Source organism: Apteryx rowi, unplaced genomic scaffold, assembly GCF_003343035.1.
Source record: "Apteryx rowi isolate R43461 unplaced genomic scaffold, aptRow1 scaffold_266, whole genome shotgun sequence".
Taxonomy (NCBI): domain Eukaryota; kingdom Metazoa; phylum Chordata; class Aves; order Apterygiformes; family Apterygidae; genus Apteryx; species Apteryx rowi.
The window spans coordinates 950,119-965,700 of NW_020449041.1; the positions used below are offsets into that span (position 1 = coordinate 950,119).

A 15,582-nucleotide genomic window follows, 5' to 3' on the forward strand; every position below is an offset into this window, starting at 1 on the left:
AAAAAAAAAAAAAAAAAAGGAAGAGGAAGAGGAAGAAGTAGAGACAATCCTGATGAGAATCAAAAAATATATATATTTGGGAGGAGTTAGGGGGGTGGAGACCTGTGAGGAAAAGTTGAAAGATCTGAGTCCATCTGATCTAGAAGAAAAGACAGGTACATCATAGCAGTCTGAAGACTGTCATAACAGGAACAGTGACCAATTATTTTTCTGTCAAGAAAAAAAACAAGTAGTAGTCAGCTTAACTTGCTCTGGAGAGATTTTGGTTAAAAGCTTTCTAACTACAAGAATAAAGAGTTCATGAAAAGGTTACTTTGGAAGGCTGAAAAACCCCAGGTTAGGAAGCTTTAAAAAAAGGTGCACCATGTATCTCCTCTGGTTGGTCGAGATACACATGATCCGGGTTCAGAGCAGGGAGAGAAAAGTTAGATAACCTAAACTGAAAGGCTGGGTCCACAACACACCCTGAATCTTARTTCCCCAATTAGCCAGACTGGGAGGGATGTGAGAATGTACGAAAGCTCCTCCGCTTCCCAGCCGCCCAGGTTTTCTCCTAGCGGAAGATACGGTATAGAGGCGCAGAGGGAGAACACTGCACACTCAAGTCCCATCCTGACAAAGTCATGCTATGCGTGAGCTAGACCCCCAAACACTAGATAGTGCTCTCAAGCTTTCCACAGTTTTGACACTGATTTTCCAGATGTAGTGATAATTCTGTAATGTAAGGCACATCAGAAAGGTACATGACAGAGGGACAGTTTACAGCTATAAATGAAAGATGGTAGTAGACACAAAGAATCTCTCTGATATGAATTTGAGTCTTGATTTTTTTTGCCAAAATCCAAGCTATCATATGTTGTAAATTGTATGCATATGCATAAGAATGTTTGCACTACCAGAACTGCACCAATATTATCATACCAAGGCAAAATCTCTAAAGGATGCACTAATGGAAAATGATGAGAGAGAAGGCTTCCTTTGTTTGAAACAGAGTCAGAAAAGTTGTAAGTTTTCTCCCAAACTTTAAAAAGAAGCCACGATACAACTTTTCACATATTAGCCACAATTCCTTTGAGGGATTGGAAGAAGCAGCTGTCTCTTTTTTAATGACTTCTAAGATCATGCTCCTATCACCGTATCTCTGCAGTTCATACGTCTTCAGATGGAAGCTGAGCAAAGCAAGAAGAAGCTGCAATTATTAACACAATGTGACATTGCAAAGGAAGCTAGATTTCCTCCCCCTTCTTCTTCTTCAGTGTTTGTATTAGGCAATTCTAGTATAGCTTCCTAGCTGAAATTTGAAAAATACATCATACAGCTGAATGTATTCTTATGCTTCAGCTTCAGAAGACATTTCACAAAGTACAACCTTTGACCCATTGTTGTATGAAGTGTTTTTTTTTTTTAATTTAAACTGCATAATTACAGATCTCAGTTTAATCTACAAATTTGGGGGGGGGGGGAATGGGGGGAAGTAAGCTGCCGCTACTGTTACTCACTCCACCTTCAAAAACAGTTGGAGAGGGAGGCAGAGAGGAGATGTAGAAAATGGACTAAAAAACTCAGGAGATGTTGAACCTGTGGTTTTAAATACTTAAACCAAAATAAAATCGTTTTAATACTAAAACAAAACATTCGCATGGGGAGGTATACCGCTAACATTTATTCTTCAATTACTATTATGGTTAACTTCTCTGAGTAGTTAAGGCCTTAGTTTAACCTTCACAGCAACTGAAGTTGCTCAGAAAACTCAAGCACCTTGGAAGATTCATACAAAAACAAAAGCCAAAACAATAAAATGTTCTATATATATTCAACAAATTCAGAACTTGGAATTTCAGCCACATTGATGCAAAGACCATTCAGTTGTCAAAGAACAGATACACACTGGAAAAATCTGATCTAGAAGTCAAAAAAAGGCAGGTTTACCCATTTCTTAAGGCATATCCAAAGTTAGCTTTATGTGGCCATTAAAAGACCATGCAAGTTTAGGGAAGACCAATTAATGAACCTATTAACATAATAGTACCAGTGTCACTTTTCAATCTGCTGTCTCTTTAAGGAGGAATATAGCCATGTACCATTCTCACTGCCTGCTGTGCTTTTGGCTCTTAAAACACAGTTTGCAGTCAGAATGTAAAAGTAATTTTAGTCTCCTCTAATTAGAGAGTGAACTACTACAACAGAAGCAGAAGCACTTAGAGAAGGACTCTACAATCTGAATTGTGGATTCCTTATTCACACTTGAGTATTTTTAAGGGTAATACCTTATTCCACATTTAAGGAGTCAACCTTCAAATCCTGCCTATAGACACATTTTTAGTATGTTTTAAAAATGTAATCCACTTTTCCCAGAATTATTTTAATTGGCACGAAAAACACTGGAAAGATAGTCACACCAGTGCTCATTTTATTTCTTCTGTTTGTTTCTGTAGTTCTTATAATTACATAGGAAACAAAGCAGAACTGCAAAATGCAACCAGTGCTAGAACAGACTAATACTTCAACCTTTCCAACATCTTATCCCTCAAGATGCAAGGATCCAGTAACGTGTTATAAACTGCTTCTGTCATCTTTTTAAAAAATGAAGCTTTTAGAAGCTAGAATAAGAAAGTATTTGAATTCAATAACTACCTGCCAAACTGTAACTATAAAAATTAAACAATTTCTTTCAATAAATTGTTTATCTCCATTCCATTGGATTTTAAACCAAGTTCCACTCAGAATAATTTGCAGTGATTATCAACTTTTGAAAAAGATACATGAAGATGCAAATAAATCCAAGTATTGGAGACAATATGATAATATTTCAAGTTTAATAAAAGATAAACCAATAGAAAACATGAGATATCTGTAACCTCTGTAACACAAACACACACACACTCTTGCATATACTTACTTTATATCTTATGACAACTCCCCTGACTAAAATTGACCTTGATCAAACATATTACAATTTATGAAATCTCAGCAGCTTCTAACTTCATCTGCTTTGCATTATCCACCATAGAGATTCAGCCGATTATATGCATACATTGGAAATCTCGCATGACTTCAAAAGGACTGTTAAAGGTATTAGAACAGAAAGTAGTGGCATACCATGCTCCTTGCACACTGAAACAGTTAATGAAAAATGCCTTTGAAACATCACTCCACTAATTTCTTCTGATCAGAAGAGTAACATTCTGGATTGACACTTCCTTCCAGGATAAGACTAAAAAGTCTGTGCAAAAATGAAGTAAATAGGCTCCACTTCTTTTGACATTTACTTTACATGATGACTCACGACCATCTTCAGCCTGTATTTAATTAAACCTTTTAAGAGACCCTCTAAGAAAAAAAAACAACTCTGAACTACAGCTTTTTTGTCCAGTACTGCATTTACTTGCACAATTTTTAAGTTCCAAAATCAGCTTTCAGTTAACAGGGTCAGGTGTTTCTCAGCATTTTTTCTAAGGGGGGCAGGAGGGAAAAAAAATATAGCAACTAATTTGATTCATTTTTAAATAAGACACTATAGAACTTTTGCTCCCAGTTTCCAGCTAATTATCTTTACAATACTGAGCAGGTGTATAACACAGCAACATGAATACAAAAGAGGATCCAGAAGTCTTAACATTCCAAAACTACAAAATGTTAGACATCATTGTAGGTAAAAAAAAANAAAAAAAAAAAAAAAAAAAACACCACTTCTGCAATTTTATAACTGGAAAACATGTAAGCAACAATATTACATCATGGAGACTCCCTCTGAAGATAGGCATTTACATCTAATAGATAATACAACTAAAAAGGCTCTAACAGGTATGACGAGCTTTCTCCTGCCATTTGGAGAAAGTTTTACTGATCTCCTATTCTCCATTTCTTTTTGAACTGCAGCTGGAAAATCCTTCTTTTCTACCTTTGCTTTCCTATATCTACTCAGAACAACTCATTTTCATTCTCAATAATCTGAGGACACAAACAATAAAGTAGATTCATCTTCAGACTCCACACACAGTCAAAGAAAACATACCACCTTAAATTACACATAACTTTAGAGACAGGGAGAACATCACAAGAGAGGGAAGGCTGCTAATAAGATAAATACAAAAAAAATGCTAGTGCAAATTGCATCACAGATGTACTGAAATATGGTCTCTGGATCCTATGGTTATATGTGTTCTCTAGTAAAAGCCAACATTCAGGCTTGCGCTGGTAGCTTTGATTATCACAGTGGGGGGTGGGAGGGGAGAAAAGAAAAGGAAAAAAAAACCAAACAAATCTTTACAACACTGCAGCTTTCAAAGCTGAGGCAAGCTTTTCACTACTAACAACCTCTAGACAGATCCTGAACAAAACCAACCCCCAATCCTCATCGTCAATAGAGTCTATCATAATTTAAAACCCTCCAAAATTTGTAGAAAATTATTTGAATAATTTCACTGAATAAGCTAATACATTATTTACAAAAAACAATTCAGTTCCACAAAATGCTAAACTATCCTTTGGAAGAGTTTTGAAACCAGGAGGCTTTGAATGTTCACACTCCACCCTCCTAAAATTAAACCACTGTAATCAAGCAGAAGGCAAACAACGAATAGGTATTAATTTGGCCTTTGTTTGGCAGTTCAGCTTTCAACTGCCAACAAGAAATTTGTACATCCTGATCAATGGTAGAATCAGGCTTGAGCTGAAAATACCGTATTTATACACAACAGGAGACCTCTTTGTGGGCAATACTAACCAGAGTGGATTCTGAAGAGATCTGACCGTAACTCTTACAAGTTCTTTAAAATGCCCTGTAATTGCCTCCAAAGATCTGTTCTCTTTTCATCTTCCTTTCTGAAGTTTTGTCAGTTTGGCAGCCTCCCAAAATCCCAGAAGGAAAAGAAAAGTTATTCCTATTCAGTCTCCTGCTATTTCTGTAGGTTGACTCTTCTGAAGCATTTACTAGCATAGTCAAGGAATACGTGCTCGTCTAGAAGACTTCCTAAGGTATCTTCCTCATCCAACCTTTCTGGTTTAAAAATACAGCAGTATCTACCAGATGAGGTTAAATTCAGGAGGAATGGCACCATCACAGAAAATGCACCCATTTCTGCTGAAGGGACTCCCACGTGAGTTCAGAGTGGTACTTTGATCCTTCTTGAAAATTCCCGTCTTCCAGCCAACTGGCATCTGATACATCTGTAGCTCCCTGTTCCTACTACCACTTGGCTGAGAGCAAAATAGGAGCACTCCCTTTTTGCTATCACTCCTTCTTCTGAGAAGCCTAAGTTTTCTTTCCCAGTAAGAGTGCTTTCTATTTTACTTATTTCTTAACCTCCACTATTATGGCACACCCACACGGGCAATGTGCAATTTAGAATTAAAAGTCCTTCTTATATAATAAAGGCAACTGAAAGCAGAGAAAAGGTAGCAAAATCCAGATTAGGACCAACATACTTGTTGATTACTTACTAAGCTAAGAGTATGCTAACATTAGTTTTTTAACTTTATACTAAAAAATAACGCAAGTTCCTTTGAAAAAATGGATATGCCGTTGCATAAATCAATTGTACACTTTCATGTGCCGCTCTGGCTTGTTCATTTCCAGTAAAGAGACAGACTTAAAAAGGCTTACACCACAGATCATCAGATCCTAGGAAATAATTTTGAGGAGACAGGACTGCATATTTGGCTACACTTACACTCTTCTCCGTTGTTACTGGAAAAAGGATTCTGGCCTAGGTCAAATATTTGATCAAAAAATTCTGACAGAAAAAAAAAATTGTAAAGCTATCTTTTATATACCACGACTGACATTTACAAGCAAGATACATTTATTTAAAGATACAATCACATTCTGAGCTGTGTCACCCTGAACAAGGAAGGAAAATTATTCTCAAAAGACAATGCTCCAGTTGGGGTAGACACAGTAGGAAAATGTATGAAAACATTTCTGTTACTGAATTTGAAAAACTTAATGTGATACAGTGGCTTGCGGCTGTCATACAGATTATTGTGCACACATGCACATTTAACAGGTTTCAGCATTTGTGCACAGTTCAAACAGCACAATTCATTCATCTATGTGAGTCTTTTTCAACTTCCAACATAGCAAATGGAGAAGCTGAAAAAGGAAGGGTTTGAGCAAAGAACAGAAAATTAAGAGGAACAAATTAAAATGACTAACAAATACTCAAGAAGATGAACAACTACACTTGTAAGTTAGGAGAGTTTTTCAAATAGCCATTGGATTAGTTAAGAGTAGATATATGTTCATATGTATTTTCATTCCCACAACAGCAGAATACAGGGGAATAGAATCAACATCTATAAMCTTACTTAGATCTTCGAATTCTTTAATGTTTGCTTTCAATCTGAGAAGCTTTTGTCATTAATCTTTACTATTCAAAGTAACCAAAAAAAACTACACAAAATTGGCATGAATATCTCAAAAGAAACACTAGATGGCAGTGAAAAGATCTGCAATAAACCTTGAATTTGGAAATAAATACATGCCATGTTAGTGCAGGACCAGTATTTTATTTTAATTGTCATGTTTTGACCTTGTTGATACAGTCCCAGGGATTTGCTTCAATGACAAATATTTTTAAATTTTAAACAGATAAATCCGTAAGTCTTCTCCTGATTTGAAAGGTTAAAACCCTCACTGAGAGGAGGAAAAAAACCTGAGAACAATCTGTTCCCCTGTTACATAGAAGACTAACATATCTAAAATAGTTGAGATCTTTACACTCAAATTAAACGTACAATTTTGAGAATCTTTTGCAAAGTACAGTGTCTGTGTATAAAATACACAGTAATTTTTTAGTTGATTTTTATTCTTCAAATGTTTTCAAAGTGTAAATTGAAGAATCAGTACACTTTATTAAGTCTTTACACCGCAGTAACCTTTAGAAACTTCCACCAGGTGTTCTACCAACACTATTCAGCATCTGGTGATAATTTTTAACAAGGTTTCAACTTGAAATTAAAATATCAATAAACTATTCTTATGGCTGACAGAAAGAAAAAATTGAATTGCACTGGCCTACCTGCCTAGCATACAAGATAAAAATCACTCTATTTTGTACTATATTAAAAATGAAAACACAYACATTCTATATTTTTAAAAGAGAATTTTTAGATCTGATTTCTTAAGCATATTAAACTCTTCGCAGCTGAGATAGAGGTATTCACAAACACAAACAATATGTTAATTGAAATCACCAGTGGCTTTGATTAACCTTTCTTAACATTCAGCATTAGTAATGCTGCAAAATTATTTTACATATGTATATGTCAATGAACCAAATAATTACACAATTTCTATAAACTGCATTTTTTGTTTATCTTTCTGCATTTTCCTATTTTTTGACACATTTGCAAGCACAGATGGGTCCTGGCTAAGATATGCATTGTACTAGAATAAAATACCTGATGAATAATCTTACTAAGTATTTTTTCAAAAAAGAACTGTAAAGCTGTCCGTAAGGTTTGTAACTTATAYGCAACATTTCAGAGAAAGAGCCTTATTTATAACTTTCTAATTAACATTTATTCATTATAGCTAAGGAGTCAATGATTTTTTCCCTATACAGTTAACTTCTTTCAGTCAAACCAAACTGCTAGATACAAATTTAAACCATACACCAAACACTTACCAGTAAATCCTATTCCTTATATTCATACCTGAAAACTGTCAAACCATCAAGGTTATGTATCAAGTAGCAGTTACCCAACCAAAAACCAGAAAAGAAACGCCCTCAAGTAGTAGATATGCATGCATGTACATATGCACATCAGTATAAACAAAACACGTTGCCACAGAAAAGACCTAGCACACAAAGAAATGCCTGGAGACTGCTGCTGAAAAAAAAATTTCAGCAGTAAGAATGATCACAACGATTTCCTCTGATTAAAGAGCAAATAGACTGAGAACAAAGAAAATGCACACTGCAACTGGCAGAAAGGTAAGAGGAAATAGTGACAAGACATATGAAAAGCACTGTTCTCCTTTCTTTAAAAGTGGCACTGGCAACTTGGAAACCACAAAGACACTGAAAACCTGCAGAGGATCTAGCAGAAGGCCACCAAGATGATTAGAGGGTTGAAGAACTTGACATATGAAGAAAGGCTGAAGGAATTGGGTTTGCTCCACCTACAAAACACAAGACTTGTGGGGATCTAATTACAGTCTTCCAATATCTAAAAGGTAGCTACAGAGAAGATGGAGGTGCTTTCTTCACATGGATGCATAGTGAAAGGACATAAGGCAATGGGCACAAGTTGCTTCAGGGGAAATTCTGTCTGGCTATAAGAAAAAAAAAAAAAATCTTCACCATGAGAACAAATAAATTAAACATTGGAATAGGCTGCCCAGAGAAGTGGTGGACTCTCCCTCATTGGAAATATTTAAGGCTTAACTTGACAGGGCCCTGGATAACTTAATCTAAGGTTCTACTTTCAACAGAAGGCCCCTTCCAGCCTAGACTTTTCTATGATTCCATATGTGAACCTCTGCAGCTACTATAGCTTAAAGTACTACCTGGCACAAACACAGAAATAATTTAGCAAAAAATAGCTTTATGCACAGGTGTTTTCCTTGAATTTTGAGTGTTGAGGCCATTATATTAAGAATGCTCAGCAGAAGCGCAAAAGCTTCTACTGTACACCAGGAGGCATTTGATAAAGAAATACACTTACTAAAAGGGAACCCTAGAGAAAAGCAGATATAACAGGCAACTCTCAACCACTTTGATTTTGGATTATCTATCACATTTGAAGAGAACATCACTAACTTTTCAGTTTTATTAACGAACTATGATTCCTGTTTTCCTAGCTTTGATACATGGACTGTCAGCTCTTCCTTTCCCAGAGAAGCAAAGCTTAGGAAAGGGTTACTTCCCTTATTTCACTCCATACCTCTTACAGAACTGACGTGTGCATGTGTGCATGGCATGTGCGCACACGTGCATGAGTGWGTATATTTTAGGAAGCTAGCATGTGTATTTTAGGAAGCTTGTGAAGATCTATTTGAAATCTTTATCAGTATTCTATGAAATCAAACTCATGGGGCCCAATTGTTTATTAAGCGATGTTTACTATGAATATTGCTATTCCTGTGTCCTTACACTTGTGTCCTCATCTTCATTTATACCAGATTTAAACGAATTACATTCTGCCCCATTCAAATCACATTTGCAGCCTGTAAGGTCAGGTTTCATACTACAGCTATAGATACTACAGCTATCAAGGGGCCCTCAGTTATTAATATTTTCGTGCTACCCCCCAAGTGCCTGGATGTGACGTGAAAGAGCCAGGCTAAGTCCACCTCTGCATAAAAGCTTTTCAATTACTGTACTACATTTCACTGTGGGATATGTGAAAAGTCACATTCAGAGATTGGGATATATTCATGTAAAGTTATGTTTTACAGCTACTGCTTCACAACACACCTATTAAACGACTGTTTAAAAAAAATTAATATTAATAGTTGTATATACAACTGATTTCTTGGACTCAACTTTCATAGTAGTCCTGAAACGGATTTAACTAGCATTCTTCAAATTTCTGAGTGTAAATTAGGAAAAAATAGTTAACAAAAGCAAGCCCAGTGTGGACAATAAGACAGAGCACGTGCAAAAGAGCAAGAGACTGTGCACGAGAGAGCACATGAGAGAGAAAGGCACTGCAGAACTAGAGTCATATTTTGTTTCAACTCACTCCCCCAGCCGTTCACCATACTTCTTCAGAATCCTTTCCTCAATTTTTCCACTAAGAAGTCAAGAAGTCACTGGGAACAATTTCACATGAGCACAGCCATTTGCTTGCTGGGAATGTCCTACTTTGCACCTGTGCTTCACTCCAAAATATGCATCTATGATAGAGGCAAAAAAACAAGACGACAAAGGCACTATGGGATGTAACTACTTTAAAAACATTGCTTATAAGGGCTTATTGTTTTCTGCTTTAAGGACATGCACCTACTCCTTTGTTTCAAAATTGCACTTGCTGCACTCAGCATCCATCTGTAAGAAAGAAGGGAGTTTTATGATTCTGCTCCTGGTTCAAATGATGTTGCCATGGAAGCATATATTGGATTGATGAAAACAGGTCAACTGTATTAAAAAAATAAAAATAAAAATCACTGTTTTAACTCTTCAAAATTTATTGTTAATTTTTACCATTATTTTTACAAATTGCTTATTATATTTAATTAACACTGACTTTGGTGATACAGTATGTATGCCCACAAAAAGTGCAAGCAGCACTAGAGTTAAGTGTTTTTTAAATGTAGAAAATTTATTTTGCATAAATCTGTGATGGCTGTGTACAGAATGTTTAAAAGAGTATCATAAGCAGTTCTTCATGATGTCTATGCTAAACAATGTCAAATGATGCAATATAAACACACACCTCCATTTGAAAAGTATTAGTATTCTTATTAAAAAGCACTTTTTTTTTTTTTTTTGAAAAAATCAGAATAGTGCTATTACCAATGCTTGGATCTGGTAAAAAAGAAAAAAATACGTTTTACTTTTTAGCTTTTAAATCAAGTAGTGATATAAATATTCAACTGGAGTCTCATTTACTTGAAACCTTATAAAAATATTTAGTGACAGTTAAGATTCAAGTAGGTTATCTGTCCCATAAACTGAACATGTGAAAGCAATATGTAACCTACCAGAAAAAAAAAATAAAAATCTTGCATTCCTTAATTTTTTCACACTGCCTACCAAACTGTTGTCAGTATAGTTTAACACACCATAAAATTCTCGTTCCATCTGCAGCAGATATCAGAAAGTAAAATATAGCTCACCTATATCAATCACGCATTTCTGTGCAGAATCTCTACGAGATGATCTCAGATGCCTTTGTTTCAACGCCCCGGCCCATCAACACACTCCCTATGAACAGAATGTTCTTCTACCTAGACACTGACCTATTTAGATGCACCAGGTTTGTGCTAGAGGTTCAGTGTAACATATTCTATTCATCAATTTCTTTTTTACTACTGAAATGTATAGCTTTAATCATTAAATAAAGATAGTAAAGGTGTATGGGAAAACTGCTAATACATAAGATCTGCACTCATCCCCTAGCTTAGGGATCTTTCTCCCATAAGCATTATTTTATCTAGAGGAAGTCAGTGGTGCTGAAGTCCCATTAGTTGAACGCAGCACAAACCCACAGCACTACCAAAAAGGGCAATACTGTCATCACACATAGCTGTTTCAGCCTTGCTCCCTTTCACCAGTGAACTGGATCCGACAACTTCTCCCAGATCAGTTCCCTAATCTGATTCATCATGCACCAGACAAAAGATAGTGGGAGAATAGCGGATAAAGTAGAAATAAATATTCAGGAAGCAGAGGCAAAAATAGCCCCATTTCTTTAACCTGCCATAAATCCATGCTGTTGCTGAGACTGATCATGGGACCACAGCATCTAGTCATCCTCCCTTCTTTCTAACTTTCATAAGAAGTGTTTTAAGCTGAAAAGATATACAGCATGACTACTGATAAAAATTACTTCATTTCTGTAACTAAGAACAAGTTTAATTGTCAGCACAATGGAAACTGTCTTCAACAGAAGTGAAAATCATGCTTGTGTTCATTTTTAGAAATAAAATTTATATATGTAAATATATAGATAGATATGGGGGGGTATATATCTGTATAAATTATATATAATTTGTTTCTTGGGAAACACTTGGACTCCAAAAACTCCATGCATTTCATAACCCGTGTCACAAACTTACTCCAAAATTGTATGTCCGATACTATTTTCTGACTCAAAAAAAAAAACAAAAAACCCCCTGTGAAGTTGTTAAATATTGAAAGTTTTAAAATATACTGAAAGACTGTCCCTCGGGCAACTGGGAAAGCTTTAACTTTCATACTTAACAGTTTTAGAATTGTTTATAACCCACAACATGCCAAAATCACATGACGTACAATGCTGAAAAGTGCATCCCTAAGTGGTATAACGAGATTTTTATGGGGTTTGTCTTGTATTTTCAGACAATAAATAGCTTGTAATAACATAAAAACAGTAATAAATAGTTTGTAATAACATAAAACAATAATAAAATTAAAAAGAACATATTTAAAAGATTGCCATGATACTACTTATTAAAACTATTCTTTAAAATATAACTTTTCTGATGACTACATCATGAGGTTTATTTTTACTGAAGAAAAAAAGTAAGAGGAAACTTGACTTCTCTTTAACCAAATGGCAGTTTTCCCTCAGGAAACATCATTTCCCCTCCTCTGCACTGGCTCATTCAGCATCAGTCTCCATCTGTCCCCTCATACAATGTGCTCATTTCTAGATTGGTAGTCTTCTCCAAGATTGCCTCTAGATATCTAAGACAACATTCTTGTCTTTCCTCCCCTCGATACGGATTTAGCTTTTCTCTTCACATTTTCTTCTCTTCATTTATTCCTTTCTTTTTTCTCCCCCATTCCATAAGTTTTATAGATAATTTGTCTGAAATATGATACTAAAAAGGAATTCCAAGAGCTACCTAATCATCATGCTGCAAGCCCTATCCTCTAAAGGAGTGCATATAAGCAGGATTTAAATTTGGAGAGAAAAATATTGGTATTCTCCTATGGCCTACCAAGAGCCAGAGGCCTACCCACAAGCTAGATAGCCTGCTTGACATTAAAACAAAACTCCATTTACATTTAGTCATATAGCTTTCATAATGTAATTTCTCTGGATATGCTGTCCATCAATGAACTAATTATAACATTACATTTAAATGGCCCAAATTAGTTTTATATTGAAGTACCTCATTCAGTTTAATGCAAATATTCATACATGACTGATACACACACATCAGGTTGTCTGCAGACTTGAACTTCAGTAAACCAGTTGACATTTGATTCATATTTTCAGAGTTAACTCTGCAAACCTTAAAGCTTAAAAAGTAAAATTCAAAGCAAGCTCATAATTCATTGCATAGCCTTGTAACACCTACAGCAAAAAGATACATATGTGCTCCTGTTAGACAGACCTCTGTAAGGCAATTCAGAAACTACACATAGGCAACACAGATTTTGTCATGGAAAAGTAATTCAATTCCTAAAAGCTAAACAACAAGCTTAATGTTTAAAGTCAAAGCAATGCAATACAAGAAAGTTCCAAAAGAAAGATACCTAAGGACAACGTCCTGTGATTTCAGTTATTACAGAGAATGCCCACAGTCGTCCCTCCCAGTCTGAAAGGAATGACACTCGAAAGTGTTTACTGCATAGAATTAAGAAAAGATGAAATCCAAATGCTGTTACAATTACTAGTATTTATACGCATCATACACAGACTTCATTAATACTGCATTTACATAAATTACTAAACATATATCCAAATAAGTTCTAGCATTTCACAGATTTGCTGGCAACTTTTAGAAATGCATCCTGAAGACTCTGAAGCTGACCACACAGTTCTACTTTCAAAAGAGATCAATTATCTCTAATTGTACATCTGTTTTTGATAAGCCTTACAGGAAACAACTATAAGGTTTATGTAGAAGGGTCCTTATAGATATACTGGGGTCACAGACTAAACAGAGAAACATCCAATTCACATATTAAATTCTTCTTGAAATACATGAAACAACAAATACACAGTATTTTGGGAATGCATAAAAAAAAGTATAGTAACAACAGTTGCCAGCTCACACTACATGAGAACACATAAAACACAGGTTAAAAAGCAAGACTTCAAAACACTTCTTTCATAGTGAAATTTTCATTTCTTTTTAATAGAAGAAAACAAATCTACTGCCTGGTATAATTTCAACTGTTGTAAATGCTATTTGCTACTAAAACATACATAGTATTTGAAGTCAGACTTACCTCTACCAATGCCACAGTCAAAATGAGGTCCATTTTTGAGTCTGGGAAAAGGGCATTCACTTGTGGAGACATTCCAATTAGTATGCAGTTAGTAACTACTGATATGACACTCATAGTTTCAAAAGCCAGCTGAAATAAAGCAAAATTTTAGAGTATAGTTATGACCATTATCTCTAATTTACCAGTCCCTAAACTGCTCTGGAAAATCCCTCTCTGTTCTTCAAATCCTCAGGAGGCCCATTATTTTAACTTTTTCCTTTCTTTAGTCCTTTGACTTCTATCACATAGGACTTGTTCGATAATCTGTCCAGACTTTGTCAGCCTTAAGAACCAGCAAGGACAAGACCAAGACAAGTTTTACAAAACCACAAAGCCCACCTGGCAACCCTGAGTTCTTCCTCTAATTTGGGGGGGGGGGGGCAGCAGAAAGCAACTTTTGCCCTTACAACAAAGTGCTGACTCAGCTCACCTGATAAAATAACTCCCATATCCCTTTATCAGAAATCCTTTAGCCAATGTCCTAACTCTTGCTGTCCACATAAAACAAATACTAAAACTTTATGTTACTATTTTTATTCACAAAGCAAATGCATCTCTAGTATTACTTAAAAATCTACACTACAAAGTAAACAAAGATCAAGACTGTCAAGTGTTATAATTTTTTCAACCTGCTCCCTAGATTGAAAAAAGCTATACCAGCAAAACTAAATGCTGCTCATGTACCTGCAGCTATGCTTGGGACTTTTACAACCACAGGCTCATTAAACAGGGTGATCACACGTCTGGTCAAAACAGCTATGCCATCAACATGTTGACAGCATAGATTTGGACTGACAAAATGCATAAGATGTTAAAACACAATCAGATTTTTATTTACACATTTTAATGACTTTAATATTAAAAAGGCTTCTGCTATAATTCCATTTCATGAATATCTATGTATCTGTCTAATTAACATTGCTTAGAATAATTAGCTTGTGTTTTTTACTATACATGTTTCATTTGATGTTTCCTGATTTCACTTTTGTTATTTTCCAGTTGTTTCATTTGCTACCAACACTTACAACATCTCCAAATTAAGGAAAAGTTATTGTGCCCTTTGTCTCCATTATATATCACTGGAAGAGTTGCTAAGCAAAACTAGAACACGGATCATCCCCTAGATGTCTCCTCCAACCTACTTCACACTCATTATCAGGCCACTGCTATTACAGGACACTAAAGTCTCTGGATATGATTTAATATTCCTTTTTTCTTGTCAGAAACACCTCTGGTCTTGGAAAGGTTTTGCAGGGTTATTTTTAGTCTGAATCAGTTCACTGATGTGATCTAATCAGTGGGCCTCAAACTAGTCAGTAGTAGCATGATTACAGGGGCAAACAACTGGGAACAGGAAATCCTTAACCCAGCACTACTAGCATGAAATTTAGAAATACTACATCTTCGGGCTGTGTCTTTAATGCAGTCAAAAGTATAGCTCCTGCTCACAGATTAAAATCAGATTTAAATTATTAGATTAAAATTAGCTAGTTTAACCAGAAAAGAGCACACAGCTCAGCATGGGTTAGGTATCCAAGTACTTACCTATTTATGTTCAATTTTTTAAACCCTTGCTGAGCTCCATGCTTCTGAGACTACATACAGCTTACCAGCTTTAAAATATGCAGGCTGTAAAGAGTACCTGCTAGTATCTGGCAGCTTTGTCTTCTTGCAATTGCAACAGGAGTACAATATATACACATAC

The 15,582-nt window shown here is 35.5% G+C and overlaps 1 protein-coding gene across 1 annotated transcript in view; it reads right to left on the minus strand.

Moving 5' to 3' along the window:
- Positions 1–15,582, minus strand: part of ANO10 (anoctamin 10) — a 133,696-nt gene that overhangs the window by 92,565 nt on the left and 25,549 nt on the right. Inside the window, exon 11 of the mRNA XM_026068020.1 lies at positions 13,839–13,967. Within this exon, the coding sequence (XP_025923805.1) occupies positions 13,839–13,967 (129 nt within the window). The remainder of the gene's footprint in view (positions 1–13,838; positions 13,968–15,582) is intronic.